Below are 22,734 nucleotides of genomic sequence, written 5' to 3'. Positions count from 1 at the left end.
AAATAGATTGCCAGGCGCCACTCTTCAATTCGGCATATATATAATCCACGGAGAGGTTACTCAAGTGAATAAAATGTCAATTCTGGATATCAGTCGCCTGTTATCGCTGTTATCTCGCTGTCTTCCTTCGTTAAAAGTGCATGTTTGGTTAAAGATTCGCTAAGCCGTTTCCACACATTTCTTTTTATTGATAGCTTTAAATGTTGTACATCGCCCTCCATGGCGTGGTGAAGTACTTTATGATGGCTTCTAGACGATATCAGGCCTCAAAAAGTTGTTTAGAGCCTCTTGGGATATAACTTTGACAGTGATGGCTGCCATTTATTCTAGTCAGCATGCCTTGTGTTTGTCTGAGTGAGCACGGGGGGTGGGGCTTAGCGATAGGTCAACTGACAAGGTTTTGGTCACAAATAGTATAGTCGATGTAGAAAATGGCCGCAGTCCAGTTCAATTACGTATTTTTGTATATAGCTACTCTCTATTTTTTTAAAGAAAATAACAGTAGTTTTTTTTTCTTCTATTTTAGATCACATCCCTGGTTAATCAGTGCACCTATTTAACAATGTATGTAAACAAAAAAAATAGGAGGAGAAAATTCTGAGCAGGCAAGATGGCTGCCTACTGCATACATGGGAAGACTTTTCTAGCCGATAAATGTTAATATATTTGGCCAATAAGTATGTAACATACAAAATAAAACGGCAATCTCTTAATTTAATGTAGAAAGCAAAGGACATGTAACTGGCTCGTTAAACTCGCATTCCAGGAATATCATATTTACCATGGCTCTTTACCATGGCTAGTCGACCCTCCAAGTCGGCAGGCAGAACTCTTGCCTCTGCTTGGAAACGGTAGTCCGCACAGGGGCAGCGAGCTGCGGATGTGGATCCCACCATGGATCTGGAGTGACCGGAAGTGCGGGGGGCAGTAATGAGTAAACAGTGCGTCGCATGTCCGGGTTGACTCCAGATTAAGTTTTTTTTTATATCAAAGACATAAAAGTGGATTTTATGCAACAAGTTGGAAGCCGCCCATTCTGCTATTTAGAAGAAGAGGATGTTCCGCATCGGATAGGGTCTTCACTTCAAGTTTCTGGCTCAGGTAAATAATCTTTTAAGACGTAGCCGCGAGAGCGGATAGCTGGTCTAATGGGAAATGTTAAGTGGGTCCCCGGGCGCTAATGCTCAGTATGAGCAAGAAGCACCCGGATAGCGGGGTAACTATATCCTATACACTTCTGACCTGCTTGAGGGGATTGTGCCATGATCGTTAATGCAGTAGCCCACGACCGGGCCAACTTCACCAGCGGTGAAAATTACAATCATTCCAGGCCAGCCATGCGTCCTCGGTTCATGTGCCCCAGGTTGGGCAATGGTGGTGGTCTGGTTGCAGGCGATATCCGTGCACAGAGAAGGGTGGATATGGACTGATAAAAGCCGTGCTCCGTTATGCGGTATGGAGATTATGGCTGGGCACGGCTAGAAGACGAGCGCGCGGCCACCAGAGCGCATAGCCTATCCAAAAGCACATGGTGCCAGGTATCACACAGCATATTGTGGGTAAAAGAGCGTGAAAACGGGCTGATCGACGCGTCCACGGCAGTTTCCACAACTCTCTAAGAAAATGGTTGCCTAGGCTACTACAGCGTTTATTCATACTCTTAGTCTGAGGCGATTGGTGAATTATATAAACCCTAACGGCACTATATAGCCTGTGTTTCTATGTTAAATTGCGCTGTTTTGCCTTAATTAATAATTATGAAAGCCACCAAATAATACATTAGGTCAGGTTAGGAACCAACAGGTATATTTCTCCTTGATGCAGAAAAAAACAACAACAATTTCCCGGGATTCCTGGGAAAGAGGGCTTCATTTCCCGTTTCCTGGTATGCCTCATTTTCGGGAAAAATATTAAACACTAGCGCTGAGGGTGTCCCCCCCATGTCTTCTGTACTTACTGCCCAGGTGGGCTACCTCGTCAAAAGGGCTTTTCTGTGTGAGTTTTTATGTGCTCCCCTGGGGTTCCTCCATACAACATTGGTATGGGTCCCACTAAAAAACATGCAGAAGATCGTCATCTGACCAGTGACGAGTAATGTTTGAAGTTGGTCCCCAGGCGCTGTACACAAGAAAGCTGCCCACTGCTCCTCGCCTGGCCCCTGGAGGAAGGACAAGCCTGGATGGGATAAATGCAGAGACAAATTTCACCGGCCACCGTCAGCATGAGTGCATGTGTGGCTGCATGCATGTGCTGGGTTGTCGTGTGACAAATAAAGATGAGTTTGTCCATCCAGTTCTTCTTCTGATTATTGGATTTATGAAACGTAATGCCTTACATTACTCATTACAGACAAATGTAATGTGATTACAGTAATGTATTACTTTGTAATGCATTACCCCCAACACTCGTCATTGGGTGCCGTAACTGACAGAAACTGAAGCAGAAGGTGGGAATAAGATGGAGCAACACATCTTTAGTGTTCATGTAGGAGCTCCAGAGGACGGGAGGTGGGCAGAAGAGAGGGGTGTTGCGGGGAATCAGTGACTCGTGAGAGACGAAGATGACTGGCCTGTCTTGTTCATGTGAACAGGGGTGAGTTGCGGGTGGGCGCCAGCAGCACTGGCCGAGTGCCGAGGTGAGAGTCAACGAATACAGCGTTCCTCTCGCCGATTGAACCTCCACACAGGCGGCAGCACACGGCCTCATCTGTAGGGAGTAGGACTACAATATGTCAGAGTGGGTGTAGAGGAGTGGCGGGAAAGACAGTACGTATATACACACCTCCGTCACACTCCTCGCACGGAAACGCTGACCGGTGCAAACCACTCTTTTCGTGACGGGAGGACACATGTTCTATTGATTAAAGCATGGAGAGCATGAGAGAGAAAACCACGTGTGCGGTGTATATCGGAGCACCACGCCAAGTCATAGCAACTGCTGCTCGGTTGTAAGAAGGTGAGAGGGGCACGATCGCTTTTCACTACTTAACAAGATCCCCTTTTGGGCCGTGATGGGCACCTACAAATCAGCTGTCAGTCAGCACAGCTCCGGCCTGTAATCCCGCTATGTGCATATACTGTATACTTACACACGCACACACATCTCAGCTGAGCCCCATCTGTCCCGAGGTGAGTGGTTTATTTGGACTCGGGACGAGAGCCGCAGTCAATGTAGCCCTACTGGCTCTCTCAGTTCAACATTTCCTTCACATGTGTCCAGCACATGGCCCTTGATTTAGCTACATTCATTCAAAATCCACGTTATGAAATGTCTCGAGATGACTTTTCACCATGTTATGAAATGTCTCTGGGTGACTTTTCACCACATTATGAAATGTCTCGGGATGACTTTTCAACATGTTATGAAATGTCTCGGGATGACTTTTCACCATGTTATGAAATGTCTCTGGGTGACTTTTCACCACATTATGAAATGTCTCGGGATGACTTTTCAACATGTTATGAAATGTCTCGGGATGACTTTTCACCATGTTATAAAATGTCTCTGGGTGACTTTTCACCACATTATGAAATGTCTCGGGATGACTTTTCACCACATTATGAATGTAATGGACTTACATTTTATTTAGAGCAATTACTACCATCTAGTGTTATGTTTAGGTAGTGCTGCTAACGTGCATTTTATTTAGAGCAATTACTACCACCTAGTGTTACGTTTAGGTAGTTCTTCCAGTATGTAAAAAGCACATGCACATGTGACAGGAAGTAGTCTGCTTTCTTTTTCCTGTATTGTGACAAGATGTCTCTGTTCAACTAGAGTAAGAGAGCAATGTTATCAGCATCCATCCTGCATTTTCTAGCCTTTTGAGTGGCAATGCCAGTGAGTATATTTATGTTTATGACTCTTAAGTATATTTCTGAGGGTTTATCTTGTTACTTTGTTGTAATGTGGAAAGGTTTGATGACATGCACAGCATGTAGCTAATTGAATATCTGTAGCTAACAGATGGATGTATGTTTACTTTAGTTTGTATCACATTATTGACCTTCAAGGGCCTATGTGTAAGAATTGAGAAGCAATTTAGTTGATTTAAGTGTTTTATTGCCCTTTAAGCGAAAAGCTTGTTTATTGCTAGAATGCTTGATATACAGCAACGTTTACCTGTTGAAATACAATAGGCTAATTGTAATCTTTGATGAGAAGAACTAATACTGTATTTGTTTGTTTTTGTCATTGTTCTTTAGTTTTACACTTCATATAAAACCTGTCCAAACACAACACGCTGGTCTGTTCCTTGGAGGAAGAGTATGATGAAGAGTTTAGCTGACTGTAAAGCCTAATACATGACGCAGAGTCGACAATGGGTCTGAGCAGAACAATGAAATGTCTCGGGATGACTTTTCAACATGTTATGAAATGTCTCGGGATGACTTTTCACCATGTTATGAAATGTCTCGGGATGACTTTTCACCATGTTATAAAATGTCTCTGGGTGACTTTTCACCACATTATGAAATGTCTCGGGATGACTTTTCAACATGTTATGAAATGTCTCGGGCTGACTTTTCAACATGTTATGAAATGTCCCGGGATGACTTTTCAACATGTTATGAAATGTCTCGGGATGACTTTTCAACATGTTAAGAAATGCCTCAGGATGACTTTTCACTGACTCACCCACGTTATGAAATGTCTCTGGATGACTTTTCACCATGTCATGAAATGTCTCGGGATGACTTTTCACCACGTTATGAAATGTCTCTGGATGACTTTTCACCACGTTATGAAATGTCTCTGAATGACATTTCACCGACTCACCCACGTTATGAAAATTTGACTTGGGATGACTTTTCAACGCCTTGCCCACGCCCCCCTCCGTTCCCCTCTCTTTGCTTTCTATTTTCCTCTTGCTCTGTTCCTTGAACGTATCCTAATCTCAGCAACACACTATCATTAAAAGCAGAGGCAGGCTGCAGCTCCATTTGTCTTGATCATAGACCATATACTGTATGGAGTCCACCCATTGGCTTTTGGACTCCCATTTTGAGGCCTAGAGTATGGGAGTGTGGCCGTTGCCATCTTGGGGTTATTGTGCAGCTTGTGCAAGACCAGGGATTTCTCAGAGAGCCGCCTGCTTTTGGTCCGTGATCACGATCACTGGACAGGCGACGTGTCAATCACGCCCAAAATATAATCTTTTCTATCATCTATTTTACTCGGGTGAGTTATATAAAAATTAAATTCAGTTGTCATGAAAGGTGTAATTAGCTATATAGACCAAAATTGTGTTTTGAACCAGGCTGTAAACATGTTTAATCCTGTTGTAAAGTCAGGCATTTTAACATGGGGTGAACGACTCTCTTTTGGAGCCAGCCTCAAGTGGCCATTCGAGGAAATACAGATTTGATTGGCTTCTGTCCAACCGCAAGCCTGGTCTTGATCCGCGTGTTGTCTGATGGCAGCGGGGGCATTGAGTCTACAGAGGTTTTGAGACAGGAACGCCGTGTGTCAGAGGAGGCAGACAAACTGATAGCAGTGTCAAATCTAACACACTGATGCTGTTCAGGCCATGCCAGTCCATCACTGGGGTGGCCTCACACGCATGCACAGCTTGTTCATTCATGCACGCCTGCATGCGTGCACAGAGTGTGCATGCCCACTCACACATTGAATATTCGATAAATATCACAGAAACACTTTCGCTATAGAATTCCCTAAAAGGCGTTTTGACGGAATTTTGAGAGGATTCTAATTCTAGAGTCAACATGAACTTGTGTTGCTCAATGAATTGAGCAAGACTATGACATAAACACAAGCAGGGCCCAAAACCTTCAAAACAGAACACATCGAGTACGAAAACATGCACTTGCAGTTCTGTAAAAATGCTTTAGATAAACATCCCACTGAAATAGCCCTGTTTCAGGAAATTAAAGGAATAGTTCACCCCTAAATGGAAATTCTGTGATTATCTCCCAAACTATTGAACAGCGCCATCTTTTTCCAACTCCATTAAAAAATAAATAAATCAAATTTCTCTTTCTTCAAACAGCTTGTGCAGCATCATTCAAGTAAGCCAAACAATTGCACTGAGTCCAAAAGTCCAATATTTATCTCAGTATCTCCTAGATGGCTAAATTTTCCTAACAATGCTTTGTTTTAGAATGTGTCAACAGTCATGCGCATGGTCGACCAGGGTGTCAGTGAGAAAAATCAAGGAGATAATGAGACAAGTGCTGGACTTTTTGGATGTACAGTGCAATCATAGTACACTTGGGAGTGCTGCACAAGTTGCTTGGAGAAATCTGATGTTGTAAAAAGCAGTTTTGGCGATGGAACTACAGGGTCTAACCTTAACTCTGTTTGGTGGTCCTACAAACTTCAACGGAGCTTCAACTGAGATAGGGGTAAGGAGATGATGACTGAACTTTCATTTTGGGGTGATTTGTGTAAGGAACAATGACGGGATCTCTATGTCTGATGAGCAATCAGAGAGGTTTGTTGGGGGCCAGCCAAATACAGACCTCGCCTCAATGACCTATTGCCTCAATGAACCTGGAGGGAATTAGTAGAAGATCAGGATACCATAATGTCTAGAGAGACTGTCCTTCAACCAAGAAACATCTGCCCTGCTGATGTGTCTTTAACAAAGACAATGAAATTGCTGCCAGCTCCAGGGGTGCTGTAGGTGACTGACATTAACCTCCTTCTTAGGGGAGGAAATTGAAAGGAGAAGGAATAAAATATTTGGTTAAAAAGGTACTGTAAACAGATGAGAGGGGACAAAGTGGATGAAAAGGGACATGGTGCCACCCCTAAAACCAAATCCACAAAGTCTCCGAACTGCTGTCCACCTGAACCTGTTGAAATCAAACATGTAGAAATACTGAACGGCATGTCCTCCCAGGCTAACGCACTGGAATCAACAGTGCATTTCAGCGTAGCCTACAGTAAACCAGGAGGATTTCTGAAGCACTTCTGCCGTAGAAAATAAAGACTTGTTAAGTTCAAAACAGTAGAGGGTGAAATTAGAGTGTGAGGTTTTGCTTCAGAAGTAGTATTAGTAATGGATCACCCATTTAGTTTGGGTTAGTCTGATTAATCAAGCCACTGTATGATGTTTTTTTTCAGGGAGAACAAGTTCACTAATTCAAGGACAACGGGTTTGAAGGTCCAAATAACAGAATTACAGGGTGCATTCCTCTGTGTCAAATGTTGTTTTAAGTACTGTATAAATCATATGAAATAGCCATTTTAGTCCACCGATGAGAGTGGAAGAGTAGACAATTGTTAAGATTAAACCTTCCGAATAGAGGGTTTCTAACTAGAAAACAACTTTCTCAGGCCCTGCGCAGACCTGCTATTAATATGCGTCTTGGGTGATCTGATCACAAGTTCAATATCTAGAATGACTTGTGGTGCTCCCCAATGATCGATACTTGGACCTTTGTTGTTTTTAATTAATGACCTTCCTGCTGTGTCTTCTAATGTATCACCTTTAGTTTTTTCTGATGATACCAGTTTGATTCTATCACACATTAGTTTTGATTCTCTTATATCAGAAGCAAACAAGGGCATGAAAAAATTGCGAGATGGTTTCAGCTTAACAAACTCTTTAAATAAAAAATAAAATAAAATAAAACTTCATGATATTCACTCACTAGAAAGAGGTATTGTAGTAATGGTGCCAATTTATTATTATTATTATTTTTTACTTTATTTATTTAAACATTTAAAAACCAATATTAATAATAATCCGGACAAAGCATACAATCTAAACAAAAAAGCAAAAGGTAGTCCGACAAAGCATACAATCTAAACAAAAAACAAAAGGTAATTAGACAAAGCATACAATCTAAACAAAAAACAAAAGGTAGTCAGACAAAGCATACAATCTAAACAAAAAACAAAAGGTAATCAGACAAACCATACAATCTAAACAAAAAAAAAAAACGGTAGTCAAACAAATACCCTGTTCAAGACAACTCGGATAACCGAAAGAAAAAAGAATCCGACCTGTAAAAAGTGAATAGAACGGTCATCCAGGCCAGAATTATAGCTCGGAAATTCGGGTATCATCCAGAGCTCCGCTTTGTCCGAGTTGACGTCATAGCCACATCAAAATGGTGACTTGTATCGTTAATCGGATAATTATTATTATTCTGTGATTACAGAATAACAATATTAATATTATTAATATTATTATTGGTTTGTTAAAGTTTTAACACAAAATTTGATGTCTCAGTTATTTAATGTTAACGTCACATGTGTTTGTGTCTCTAGGCTCTTTCACACCGGCCTTGAAAGCCGAAAAATGCACGGAAAATAGGATTCGCGCCTCCGATGTGAAAGTCGTGAACGCGCGTTGGTGGATAATTGTTTTACGCCTTTTGTCCCGCCACGGTAGGTAGTCACAGCGCCGGTTTAGCAGGCAACCCGCCTCCACTTGAAAGTGTCATTGCAGCGAGCCGGAAAAGGTGCGAATGGTCAGCTCATTCATAAAAAAATTACAGGGGAAATCACCTCATGTAGCAAGAAAGTGCACGAGTGAAAGTAAAAAAAGTAGCCTATACAATCATGACTGCAGGGACGCCAGGAGGAATGCTCCGTGCAGTTAGGCTTTATGCTCAAACGATGTTGACATTAGTAGGTAAAATTAACGGATATAATAATAAGCTTCAGAGGGCTATAGCTGTCTGTGGCGAGTTGGTCTGAAGATATTCCCTCTCGAAATCAGCTCTGTGCATTCCCTTACAAAAACTACTAACGTTATAGTAGTCTATAGGCTACTATTCCCCCGACGAACGTTATGCAGACTGCAGCTGTTTGATATGTGGGCGTCGTCTTTCAGAACGGCCCCTAATTAGGCTACTTGATGGGAATAATTTGATTTACAAAAAACTGGAACCAAAAGAAAAGAATTAGCCTTGTAGCCTACCTAATAGGCTACATGATGGTGTGTCTGTGATGCATAAAGTCGATCAGATGAATATTGAAAGCCTTGTTACCATGCATGTGGACAACACTTTCGTGTTTTATCTGATCCTTAACGAGCGCAGCTTTATCAGCTTATCCTTAACAACCGCAGCTGCACCTCAGCGATGTTTGGTTGTTGAATTAATTCGTTCATCATACAGTAGGCTACACTAACCTATGAAAATATTAATTTGAGCGAGGAGCTGAGTGGAAATGCCTCCAGCGGCTCGCCTTTCAATCCGGGAGCAGTGGCTGTCGCCTGAAAGGACACCACGGGACGGGAATGTGGCGGTCCTGCTGGCCTGTGTGTGAAAGCAATTCCTGTGGCGAGGCTGCCAGGCTTTGCGGGCTTTCCGAACTGCAATTTTGCACGATCTGTGTGTGAAAGAGCCTATTGTGTCATCTTTGTTTCACTCTGATTAGGGCAACATGTGAAATTCAGCCTTCGGTTAGCATTGTTAGCTAGTAGGTAGCTAAAACGCTACACGGGTTGCTATAGCAACTATAGCCTGTGTTTGTCCCCCCCCACCCCCCCCATGATTTGGCTTAACCAGATCTTAACCGTACTATTCTGTACCACAATGCCAGTTATCAGCTGGGTCTGTCAATTTGGATTTTTTTATCAGCTCTGAGCTTGTGCACCTGAAAATGCTCGTGAACAGGAGCTCGTCCCCACGAAAGAGGCGTGGTTTTGTAACAACTAGCCAATCACAATGCAATATGGACAGCTCCGGATTTTACAGCATCAGAAACGCCTATTTCCTCATTCATTGAAAGCCACATCAAAGTGGCAAATTAACGGAGCTTTATTGCATGTCACAATCAAAGTCTGCGTTGGATATGAGTCTGTTACTGAAGGACTGTCTAAAGTTACCGCTTTCATTCATGGTAAAATGGTAAATGGACTGCATTTATATAGCACTTTTATCCAAAGCGCTTTACAATGTGCCTACATTCCCCCATTGACACACCGAAGGCGGCCAACTGCCACGCAGGGTGCTGGCACAGCCATCGGGAGCAATTTGGGGTTTAGTGTCTTGCCCAAGGACACTTCGACATGTGGACTGGAGGAGCCGGAGATCGAACCACCGACCTTCTGGTTGGTGGACGACGCGCTCTACCTCCTGAGCCACAGCCGCCCGTCAGAAATCAAATGACATCAGTCATTTGATTTCTGTGGCCATTTCTGCCTAGTGCCTATACAGCAGATTAATATAGGTCTACTCAATAAAACCTGCATGTGTTTTTTGCGAGTAGGAGTGTAAACTCAGTCTAAATTTCCAAAATATGTAGGCCTATTTAGATCATAGATTTAGCGTTAGAAATATAGGCTCTGAATCAACACGGTGCGGGCGTAGTTTTAATTGAATAAACAAATAGTCTAGAAAAATAGCAGCTCCGTTGCACACAGCGCACCTTAGTGCGCTTTGGAGACGTTGTAACCTTTTTACGCAGGTGATTTAGTGATCTCCACACAGCGTTCTGCTGCAATCGGCAGGGTCAAATGTGCAAAGTGTAATTTTTCCGGCCATAGTAAAAGGTGACTCTGTGAACCTACCTACCAAGTTTGGTAGCGGCAGGTCTTATGGTTTCTGAGTGGGACCAAATTGGCTTCCAAATTGGCTTGCAAATCGGCTTCCAAATGGGCTTGCAAATTGGGTGGACAAACCCTGTTATAGGGCCTGCGCCACTGCGTGCGCTGGCCGAGAACAAGTAGACAGCTCTAAGTAGAGTAGTGAACACAAGACGCATTGAGGACACATTGAGATCCAATCGTTCAAACTACGGAGGTGGTCTGTGGCCAATTTTTTTAACCTTTATTTATTCAGGGGAGTCTCACAAAGAGCAATGCTAGGATAGCGGTGTCTCCTCTAGGCACCGGCGCTACACTTAGCGTTGCGCACGGCTTAAACTTTCCACCGTGCGCTGGGCTCAAAGTTCAAATTGTTTAAACTGTGACCTATTTACCACTGACCTTTCTCCCCTCTACCTCACGGTGAGAGAAAATAAGGTCGCTTATCATGTTAAGGCAGCTTAATTGTCGCATGATGCCTGGAGCTGCGCGCATTGATGAGAAGGGGGAAACAATGGCAGAAAAAGAAAATCTGAAATTAATTATTGAACCAAACCTGTCGGCTTTAGTGTAAAACAAATAATCAGAAATGTATAGGAAAAGCTCAGAACAAAAATGTGTTGATGGTGAACTAATTTCCACTTTAAAGAGCGCAGCACTCAGCCGCGCCGTAATTACGCACCTCTCGCATTCACTGTCGTTGAGTCGACCATGTCAAACCACACCACAGTTTCATCCATGACTATGATGTCTCGCCTGTATCTTCTTTGTCTCAAATCCGCATTGAAAATGTGACAAAAATCACCAGCTTCTCGGTGAAGTGCCTGGTGTCTTTCTGGGCAACAGTTGTATGTCTTCTGACAGAAAAGTTGTTGCGATGGAGGAATCTGTCAAGCCAGTCGGCACCAGCAGCAACATCTTCCTCGTCCCTGCTGTCACTCACCGAGGCGTAGATTTCTTTAGCCTTTATCCTGATAATTTTTCGGGAGACTGAGGTGGCATGCCTGCATGCTATGGATTGCAGGTCACAATATCTCAGCAAATGTGACGTCGCAAATGCAAGTAAAAAAAAAAGAAAACGGCGTCAAATTGAGACCCGCATTTATTTACAAAATATGTAGCCAGATCCCGCATCTATATGTGACCTGCGGCAATTTGGGACTCGGCTTTTAATTGAAGTTTTACGGTACTCATTTGTGTCCCAACGGCATCATATAAACAAGAAGCAGAAGCCGGAACACGGCAAGGAATAGACCAAGTGTGTATTGTTTTGATGTTGCCCATGCAGCGCAAACTACTTCTCTTCTTTTAACTTCCAGCAGACTAAGAACAGGAAGTGCAAACTTCTCTTTTTTCTGGCAGACTAGGCATGGTTGAGTGCTTTGCTGGCTCTCACCGGTTAAAAACAACGCCACATTTGATCTTTGCAAACTGAAATGATGTTGTAGGTGTTTATAGAGCGAGGAAGTGAGATCTGATCACAAGTGGTCACTCGAGACACATGTGGAGACCTGGCATTCAAATGCCAGGTGTAACATGATGTACTTAGAGCTGTCCAGATCACCCAGGACACATGTTAATACCAGGTATGAACAGGGCCTCAGACTGTAGGAGTGCTTAACTAAAGTGGTTACATGCTGCCACTCCGACGTGCTGCCACTCCGACGTTCTGCCACTCCGAAATATCGGCACTCCGAAAGGGGGTCTATATTCCCCGTTTTTCACTAATCTCTCCCAGCCCCCACGCCAAACCTAACCTCCCCCCATGCCTAAACCTAACCTCCCCCAGACCCTAACCCAAAACCTAACCTCTCCCACCCCCACGCCTAAACCTAAGGTCGGCATTACGGCTTCTAAGGTGAACGACCGCCAGTCCGAATAATGGAAGTTAACGTTCGGAGTGGCAGCATGTCGGAAAGGCAAAGGAACCCCAACTAAAGTCACTGATGGCATATCACATCTTGATGTCGTTTGGGTGTTGTTTTTCTCACCAATCCTGAACAGCAACATAATTCATCTGTTGCATAATATCGTTGTGTCCTAAGTGTTCATGTCCTCCCCCTTGGCATCTCAAAGAGACTTCCTTGAGGGGGTTGCAGGGGGTCCCAATAAAAATGAGGAACAGGATAATGTATACCATGACTTTCACTCTCCCCGCTAAGTATCAGCCCACCTATAGACACTTATGCAATTCTCTAAGTCACATCTAATGATAAACAACGTTCTCATCTTCTAATGTGCACCAATTTGGGCTGTCCTTGACATGAAGAAGTTTAGGCAAATGTTGAGGCCTTTATTCAATCAAAGCCAGCATCTGGAAGTAGTGGAGGAATAAAGAGTCTCCAAAAGCAGCGGAAAAATAAATTATGTTTATTATTGAGAGCAGTGACCCAAATTCACAATACATCCATTTGGTTGCTGTGTTGTCCAGTTCTCTGACTTCTGGATGACAAGCGTGATTGAACACAAGGCTCAACAGATTCCTGGACTAAGATGACGGGGCCGGGATCTATTGAGAGTTTAAACATTTCCAACAACACCAAATTATATTTGGTGACCAAATGATATTTGGTGTTGGCATTATTGGTATGGATTGTGTAGAACCTTGTGCAAAGTACACCATGGAAAGGTTTTGTGTACATTATCAGGGTTCTGTAATCATGGAGTAATCGGAGTCTATTTTCAAGGGTTTTGTCAAAGATGTCCTGACCTGACCGTGCCCATGAAACGTTTAGAATGAGGTGCAACTAAGCCAATGTTAGTTATTGAGAGAAACCTAGAGCCATCCCGAAATATCACAGGTAGAGTTGGGGAGGTGTAGCCTGCTAAAACCACCCTGATCACGTGACCTCACATTATGTTTCGCTCCACGGATCAGTTTGGACTTCTGCCCGCCCCCAGCCATTTCCACAAATTAAAATGTAACCGGGCCAATCAGCGACCTGCGACATAGTTGACAATGTAACCTGCCAATCAGTAATGGCTTCTCCCGAAGCAATGAGCGGCAACATTCACGTTAGCATAGTAAACACAGCCATAGCGCAGTTATTGCAGAAATAGACGCAATAACAACAATTAAACAAGAACAAGCGTATGCACCAGCAGAGTTTCTCAGTGGAAAATACGTTTTTGCCGTTCTTCCAACTTCGGATTGGATTTGTCGACGCTGATTGGCTGAAGGAGTTGTTTGTCAAGGCGAGTACTCCCGCTCACTGAAATCGATGTGAGCGGCTGGAGGTCCAGACTGATACGTAGAGTGAAACAGACTGCGAGGTCACGTGATCAGGGTGGCTTTTTACCAGGCGGGGAGGAAGGGTCTAAAGGAAAACAGCGACCTCTTTTTTCTCTCCTTTTTTCTTCATGATAGATACAGTTACAACAACACTGTGACCTTGGGAGTAGACACAGTGGGCACCGGGTAAAAAAAAAATTACAATAAAAAATAAATAAAAAATAAAGACAGAGAGAGGAGGACGAGGAGGAGGAGTAGAGTCGGGGATACAAGCACAAGCGCCATGGCAACACATAGAAAGAGGAAGAAAAGAGTTACCCATAAGTAGCCGCCGTTTCACCCTCTTGTCCACATCAGCTACTGACGTGGCATTGAACTCAGAGCTCTCAATTGCAGCCTCATCTTTCTCTAAAACACAAGTGACAAGGGGACAAACAGTCAGCAGCAGGTTAATGAAGAAGCCCAAATGACCAGACCTTCAGCCCCTCTTGGCGTTTGAGCAAAAAAAAAAAAAGCCAAGAAGCAAGAAGCGATGAAGAAGCGCCAAAATCCCTGTTAGAGTGTTAATCCCCAATCAAATGATAAAATCCCACAGAGCAAAATTTTTTAAATAAAATAAAACAAAACAAAATAAAATAAATCAAAATAAAATAGAAATAAAATAAAATAAAATAAAATAAGTGAAAAATGATCAGTAGGTAGGTAGGAAGGGGGGGTGGTGGAGGGGGGAGGGTTCAGGGAGGACAAATAAAACAAAAACAAAAATAAAATCAAGAGGTGATGATACTTTAAAAATGCGAGTTTTTTGGGGGGTGGGGTGGAGTTGGAGTGGAGGCTAGGGGGCACGGGGGTGTTTCTGATGTTGACGTTGCTGTTGTCGCCGATGGTGTTTCTGTCTTCCATATCAAATGGCCACACTTTGTCAGCAATGACTCCCTCGCATTAGGACGGACAAGGAAGAAGAGAAAGAGAGGAGGGAGGACACGGGGAGGGAGGCAAAATGAGCAAACATGTCCAGGACAAGCTGCGTAAGGGTCGGGAAAGGGGCATGTCCAGGACAAGCTGCGTAAGAGGTCGGGGAGGGGGCATGTCCAGGACAAGCTGCGTAAGGGTCGGGAAAGGGGCATGTCCAGGACAAGCTGCGTAAGGGGTTGGGAAAGGGGCATGTCCAGGACAAGCTGCGTAAGGGGTCGGGGAGGGGGCATGTCCAGGACAAGCTGCGTAAGGGGTCGGGGAGGGGGCATGTCCAGGATAAGCTGCGTAAGGGTCGGGAAAGGGGCATGTCCAGGACAAGCTGCGTAAGGGGTTGGGAAAGGGGCATGTCCAGGACAAGCTGCATAAGGGGTCGGGGAGGGGGCATGTCCAGGATAAGCTGCGTGAGGGGTCGGGGAGGGAGCATGTCCAGGACAAGCTGCGTAAGGGGTCGGGGAGGGGGCATGTCCACGACAAGCTGCGTAAGGGGTCGGGGAGGGGGCATGTCCAGGACAAGCTGCGTAAGGGGTCGGGGAGGGGGCATGTCCAGGACAAGCTGCGTAAGGGTCGGGGCAGGGGCATGTCCAGGACAAGCTGCATAAGGGGTCGGGAGGGGGCATGTCTAGGACAAGCTGCATAAGGTGTCAGGAGGGGGCATGTCCAGGACAAGCTGCATAAGGGGTCGGGGAGGGGGCATGTCCAGGACAAGCTGCGTAAGGGGTCGGGGAGGGGGCATGTCCAGGACAAGCTGCATAAGGGGTCGGGGAGGGGGCATGTCCAGGACAAGCTGCGTAAGGGGTCGGGGAGGGGGCATGTCCAGGACAAGCTGCATAAGGGGTCGGGGAGGGGGCATGTCCAGGACAAGCTGCATAAGGGGTCGGGGAGGGGGCATGTCCAGGACAACCTGCATAAGGGGTCGGGGAGGGGGCATGTCCAGGACAAGCTGCATAAGGGGTCGGGAGGGGGCATGTCCAGGACAAGCTGCATAAGGGGTCGGGGAGGAGGCATGTACAGGACAAGCTGCGTAAGAGGTCGGGGAGGGGGCATGTCCAGGACAAGTGGCGTAAGGCATCGGGGAGCCAAGGAAAAGGGGGTGACGATGGAGACAAAAAGAGGTCAGACAGACTCGGAAAACAACTGAGCAATGACAAGATGACGAGAAGAAAGATTGAGGAGAGAGAGAGAGAGAGAGAGTAGGAGGAATAAAGGGAAAAACAGTCCCACCATGGCCTACAGTGGGACAACAGTATTATGAAAGAAGGATGGGTGCACACATTGAGAAATGGGGGGAGGTCATGCACAGAAAAAAAAGTCTGGGGGCAGCGCTGGTTGCCTGTTTGTCTATGGAACACATCACAACTGGCTTTGACAGTCAACGCTGGAAAACCACGTTCCCAAGCTGAAGGGGTGGATAGTGCGGGGTGGGAGGGAGGGGGGGGTGTTGGGTTGGATGGAGGAAGAGGAAGGGGCAGATGGTTGTGTGTGTGTGTGGGGGGGGGGGGGTTTGGGGGGTGAGGTCATGGTTAAGATGGCATGCAAATATGCGCTTGGCGGTGTTAGGATGGCTATGGGCTGTGATGGGCGTCGGGCTGGGGAGGGGGGCCTGAGTCATTAGGCTCTGAATGAGCATCTCACTGTGAATGCGGGGTGCAGGGCCAACGGCACTTGGTGCAAAAAAAGGACTGCGGATGCCTTTGATGTACACACATCCTATGGAAAGGGGGGCATGGGGGTGGAGGTGGGGGGATTTCGGATGAGGGGGTAATTAATGTCCCTTCCATCGCCCCAGCCCGGGCCCTCTCTCTCTCTCTCTCTCTCTCTCGATGGACAAAGTGGAGAACTCTCTGAAGTACACTCAGGGATGAATAGAGGCTTTCTGGTGCTCAGCTAACTGGTGAGATGCGGCTGTGTGAATGTGTGTGTGTGTGTGTGTGTGAATGTGTGTGTGTGTGTGTGTGTGTGTGTGTGTGTGTGTGTGTGTGTGTGTGTGTGTGTGTGTGTGTGTGATTGTTGAATTGGGAGGTTGCATGGATTTTGTGCGTCCACTTGCCTGACTGTGTAAAAATCGGTGTCTGTGTGAATGCGTGCATTTTGGAGAGAGAAAATGTGTGTATGTGCGTGTGTGCGTGCATGTGTGTGTGCGCGTGCATGTGTGTGTGCGTGTGCATGTGTGTGTGTGTGTGTGTGTGAAGGGTGGAAGGTTGAGGAGGAGTGGGAAGAGAAGAGTCTGGGGCCACTCCTAAAGAGGCTATATAGGACTAGGCGGTTGTGGGAGGCCCACACAGAGAGGGGGGGGGGGGGGGGTGTTTAGAGAGCCAACAGGACAAGGAGGGGGAAGACTTAATCGACTGTACACTACTACAGCTAATAGGAGAGTGCTAACCAATGCACTGGCAGGGAAACAGAAGGACCAGGGTTGTTATTAACAATAATGTACTGCAATTAAAATAAAGGGGGGGGGGGGGGGGAGAAAAAAAGGAAAAAAGAAAGAAAAGAAACAGAGGAATAAAAAAAGGAAACCATACGAATGCAGAGACTCTCCCATGCAGCCGGGCAGGCAGACACACAAACAGACAGACAGTCAGACAGACAGACAGACAGACAGACAGACAGACAAACAGTCAGACAGACAGACAGACAGACAGACAGACAGACAGTCAGACAAACAGTCAGACAGACAAACAGTCAGTCAGTCAGTCAGACAGACAGACAGTCAGACAGACATACAGACAGTCAGACAGACAGACAGACAGTCAGACAGACAGTCAGACAGACAGATAGACAGACAGACAGTCAGACAGACAGACAGACAGACAGTCAGACAAACAGTCAGACAGACAGACAGACAGTCAGACAAACAGTCAGACAGACAGACAGACAGACAGACGTGATGGTGATAGCGGACAGACGGATCAGCGGATGATAGGGCATATGAGAGGAGGCAGGCAGTATGGGAATGGCATGACAGAGGAGTGTTATGTGAGCTGGAATGGGTGAGCGGAGGGGGGGTTACAGGGGGGTGGAGGTGCAGGTTCCTCTACAGAGCGCAAAAGTGACCGCCCACTTTCAACGGGTCCGGTTCCAGGAAGTGAATTTCCCATTCATTTCTCCATTGACGTTTCAGAAAATCCTCAGCAGTGCTGCTGCAGTACTGCCAGCACTAACAGTGGGATCTTGTTATTTAAATGTTTTCTTTGTTCTTTACAAAAGCCCCCTGCTTAACATGGCAGTAGTAGTAAGCTACAGTAGATAGCAGCAGTGCTGCCAAGCTACAGTAGATGACAGCAGTGCTGCCAAGCTACAGTAGCTGGGTAATGTCTGTATAAAGAGCTTTAATAAGCCTGGAACCACGCTAGCCAGTTTGAGATGAATGGTGACCATAAGGATTCTCTGAAAGGTCAATGGAGAAATTAATGGGAAATTCACTTCATGGAGCCAGAGCTGGTCAAAAGGGGGCGGCCCCTATTGCGCTCTATTGAGGTGTATGGGAAGGGGATCAATGGGTGGGGATGAGACGTTGTGGGTTTTCTGGGGTTTGCACGCTAACAGGATTTGCGTTGCTCGGTGAGGCGGTTGTTTGGTTGTTTTGGTTTGGTTTGGACATGTGAGGGGGTGCAGGAGGTCGGGTTTGGTTAGTGGGAGCTCTAGGTAAGATCAGGCTGCAATTGAGATGTCCGTTCTGACACAGGGTCAGGCGAAACCCCCCCACCCCCAGCCCCCCCACCCCACCCCACCCAGAGTCTGTCAAACTCTTTCCTCTTTTTACGGTGCTTATTCCTTTTCAGGGTCTATTCTTACTTCCACCTGATTTGGTTTTTTAGCATAGATGCTCAGACAAGACAGGCAATCAGTTACTATCACCAGAAAGCAGGAGGAGGAAGAGGAGGAGCAGAGGTGGAAGAGGAAGAGGGAGGAGGAAGGAAGAGCGTAAGGACAGCGCTACACAAAAGGAGTAAAAGGGGTTGTGGGGGTGGGGGTCAAAGGTCGGCCCGCAGAGCGAGTTGGGACACTCGGACCGCAGACATCAAGAGGTCCTTTCTCTCGTCAAAATATGAGAGAGAGGGAAAGAGAGAGAGAGTAAAAGAGAGGGATAGAGAGGGAAAAGAGAGGAGACATCAGGAGAGGGGGGAGAGTTACGCTGCTCTTCCTCTTCCAGAGCCTTTCTGTGGCCGGGACGTCCCGCTGCTCCTTGGGGGCGGCTGCAAAGGAAAGGTTATCGACACACAAAACCTGCCGCCGCTGACAGCAGTGTAGCTGTCCGAGGCGGGAGAGAGAGAGAGAGAGGAAGATCTAGAAAGGGAGATAGGGAGAGAGATAGAGAGAGAGAGGGGTGTTTTCCAGTGTTCAAACAGCAGGATGGACAGCACATAAATAAAAATCTTTATTAAATCTTTATTATCAATCAGATTGTGTGTGTGTGTGTGTGCGCGCGCACGTGCGCGCGCGTGTGTGTGTGTGCGTGCATGCATGCGTGCGTGCGTGCGACACAGAAATACATGATTCTAGTTTAAACAGCGATTCAATGCTGTATCATCAGAAGCCAACTCAACTGTGCTCTTGTGTCTTTTGGTTGTGCTGGTGGTGGCTGTGAACGAAGGCTCGAACCACACTGGAAAAGTTGACGTTGCATCGGGTTCGTTTAGAGTCGCACAACCCGATTGCAAACAAAGTCGCACGACCCGATCGCAAACAAACCAGGGCTTGAAAACAAAAGTCACATGGATTCAGAAGCAGCTCGTTTATAGAGCGGAACAGTCACGTGACATATTTTGCCCCGGAAGTGAGTTTCCCATTCATTTTCTCCATAGACATTTCGAAAAAATCCTTATATAACCAGTTTTAAGGCTGGACCCAAGCCAACCAGTGACCTACTGAATCGTGAGTGACCATAGAACATTTCAGTTGGAGCAAAAAATAAAATCAAAAATAAAATAATCAATTACCAATTGTTCTTGCTCCAAGTGAAATGTTTTATGGTCACTAATGATTCAGTAGGTCACGGGGTGGCTTGGTTCCAGCCTTAAAACTCATTATATAAGGTTCTTTGAGATGTCTATGGAGAAAATGAATGGGAAACTCACTTCCGGGGCAAGAAATGTCACGTGACTGTTGAGCTCAATTCCAGTCCCTGTAACTTCAGCTAACCACAGAGATGGGAAAAGTAATAATATTAATAATTCATTTATTTTGTATAGTGCTTTTCAATAACCCAAAGAGTCTGACAATATGAGTCCACAGGAAACAAATAAAAACAAGCAACAGATATAAATAACAATAAACACATCTAATCAGGGATACATGGAAAACATAGAAGGAAGGAAGGGAGTGTGTGGGAGGGACAGGGGCCAGGCAGAAGAGAGGGGAGAGGTGACATGGGTGGAAGAGGTGGTTAATAGGGGAGGTTGTACGTTTGGGAGAACAGATAGGTTTTTAGTCTGGATTTAAAGTGGAGAGTGAGGTTGAGTATCTGACAGGCTTGGGATGGGAGTTCCAAAGTCAGGGGGCTGCTCCGGAGAATGCTCGATCTCCAAAGCTGTGGAGTTTGGATGGAGGAACAGTGAAGAGAACAGTGGATGAGGTTCGGAAGGGTTCGGGTGGGGCGATGTGGGAGGAGGTCAGTCAGATAAGGGAGGACCAGGCTGTGGAGGGCTTTGAAGGTGAGGAGGAGTATTTTGAAGGTGATGCATTGTTTGATGGGGAGCCAGTGGAGAGGGCAGGGGTGATGTTGTCCCAGGACCGGGTGCTTGTGAGCAGGTGGGCGGCTGAATTCTGAACCATCTGGAGCAGGGGTGTCCAAACGTTTTTGGTTGTGGGCCACATACAGAAAAATATAAGGAGTCGCGGGCCAAACAATATGCAGTTTTCAACCTGTTTATACTGAAAGCGGGGGGGGGGGGGGATTAGACCAGAAAACCCTTGTGCCATCAACAATTTAATTTCTATTGATGTGCTCAACTATTATTACAATGGGTATTTCTGTATGTTTTCAAATGTTCTTTTCCTGTGCCAACAGGTTAAAGGAAGGCTTTCACGCGGGGAATATGAAGATATATTAAATCTCACGCCCCTAAGGAGTTGGAATCCGTTGAAATTTTTTGAATTGGCTGTTCAGAGCCTGAGCAATCAACCAAAATCCACTCTGTGGGGGGGGGGGGGGGGGCGGGAGCGGGGAGCAGAAATCCTACACTTCCCACAATGCACTGGGCTCGTGGCCTTCTATTCCACGCCCACCCCTCAGGCATTTGGCTGATATCAAACTCCAGTAGGTGGCGGTAATGCACATATATGTTTGCCAACCGCCATAAAACTCAAAGAAGAAGAAGAAGAAGAAGGCTTCGACATAAAACTGGTAGAAGAAGAAGAATAATATTATTTTTTTTGGCTCCAAATTGCACCAAATTTAAACCGAAGTATATTATGTCGGGAGATGTCTTCACACAAAAAGTTTCATGCAGTTTAAGGCATTTTCCTAGGAGTTATGAGCATCTGATGTTGTAACTATTTCATGTAAAAATGGGTACATTGCTCAGCATTGATTTCGTAACTTCAACGCACCTTCTACTAGATGTAAAATTTGACGAGCTTTCCAATGCCGCCAGTCCCGTGTCTGTAGCTGCTTCCGTTCCCGAGATATGGTTCTTTGCAAGCAGCTAGGGGAGCTAACATTAGCTAGCCTAGGCTATGCAGTGAAAAAAGATGGCTGCCTTTTGTTTTTCGTCAGGAGCTGTGAAGGGGCGTGGAGGACCTCTAGAGGCGGAACCATGGCGGCACACCCCCACAACACTTGTAGTTTACAGCTGCTCTCTTCCGCAGGGCTGGACTTGACGCTCTGACGCGTTTTACGTCAGAGCGTCAAGAAAATATGTGAGACTCTCACATATTTTGATAAGGGATATCAGCCAGGAGGGTTGAGTGAGGGGAGGTGAAGGCTGCAATATCTAATCCAACTACTGACATTGTAATGACACAAATATGGTTGAAAATCAGGAAAGCCGGCCTTTAAGACAGAGGTCATTTAAAATGTTTTTTTGTTTTTGTTTTTCCGTTTTTCTTCTTCTTCGTTTTTATCGTTTCGTTTTTTCATCTTCGTTTTCTCGTTTTAAACTTTAAAACGGAAAAAAGTTTTTAGCACACAAAAAAAAAAGTAAATTCATGGCAGGCCACTTAAAAACGGGCAGCGGGCCGCAGTTGGCCCGCGGGCCATAGTTTGGCCACCCCTGAATGGAGTCTATGGAGGGATCGGGAGGTGATCCTGGTGAGGAGGGAGTTGCAATAGTCTAGGTGGGAGGAGATTAAGGCGTGGATGAGGGATTCAGCAGCAGTGGGGAGATGAAGTGCCTGATTTTCACGATGTTGCAGAGATGGAAGTATGAGATCTTGATGATAGATCTGACATGGGGAATGAATGAAAGGGTGGGGTCCAGGATGAAACCAAGGTTGCGAGCCAGGGGGGAGGGGTGATGGTTGTGTTGTCAATGGTGAGTGTGACGGGTCTGGCTTTGCTGAGTGTGGATTTGGTACAGATAAGAAGAAGTTCTGTCTTGTCACTGTTAAGTTTGAGGAAGTTGTGGGTCATTCAGGTTTTTATTGCAGATATGCAGGTTTTGATGTGGGTGAGTGGTGGGTTCTGAATGGATTTTGTGCTGATCTAGATCTGGGTGTCATCAGCGTAGTGTGTAACAGATGAAGAGCAGGGGGCCAAGGACTGAGCCTTGGGGGACTCCCTGCATGACAGAGGAGGAGGTAGAGGTGTGACCGGAGAGGGAGATTAACAGTTTCCTGTCAGTGAGGTAGGAGGTGAGCCAGTCCAGTGCGGTGCCCTCAACACACAGTTGGCGCAGCCTTGGGAGGAAGATGGAATGACACACTGTATTAAAGGCTGCGCTGAGGTCTAGTAGTATGAGAAAGTTGAGGGCACCTGAGTCTGCAGAGATGAGTAGATCATTGATGACTTTGACCAGGGCAGTTTCGGTGCTGTGAAGTGGGCGGAAGCCAGACTGAAGGGGTTCATAGAGGTTGTTGG

General features: G+C 45.8%; 1 protein-coding gene across 2 annotated transcripts in view; it reads right to left on the bottom strand.

The window, feature by feature from the left end:
• The window catches only part of scube1 (signal peptide, CUB domain, EGF-like 1), a 591,791-nt gene that overhangs the window by 223,236 nt on the left and 345,821 nt on the right, over positions 1 to 22,734 (bottom strand). The window contains exon 7 of one of the 2 annotated variants that reach the window (XM_083632214.1): positions 14,058 to 14,147. The exons of the other annotated variant lie outside the window; for it this stretch is intronic. Within the exon in view, the coding sequence (XP_083488340.1) occupies positions 14,058 to 14,147 (90 nt within the window). The remainder of the gene's footprint in view (positions 1 to 14,057; positions 14,148 to 22,734) is intronic. 2 annotated transcript variants of the gene reach the window in all.

The sequence above is a fragment of the Poromitra crassiceps genome, assembly GCF_964638095.1.
Source record: "Poromitra crassiceps genome assembly, chromosome: 2".
Classification (NCBI taxonomy): domain Eukaryota; kingdom Metazoa; phylum Chordata; class Actinopteri; order Beryciformes; family Melamphaidae; genus Poromitra; species Poromitra crassiceps.
This window is presented reverse-complemented; position numbering and strand designations above follow the sequence as displayed.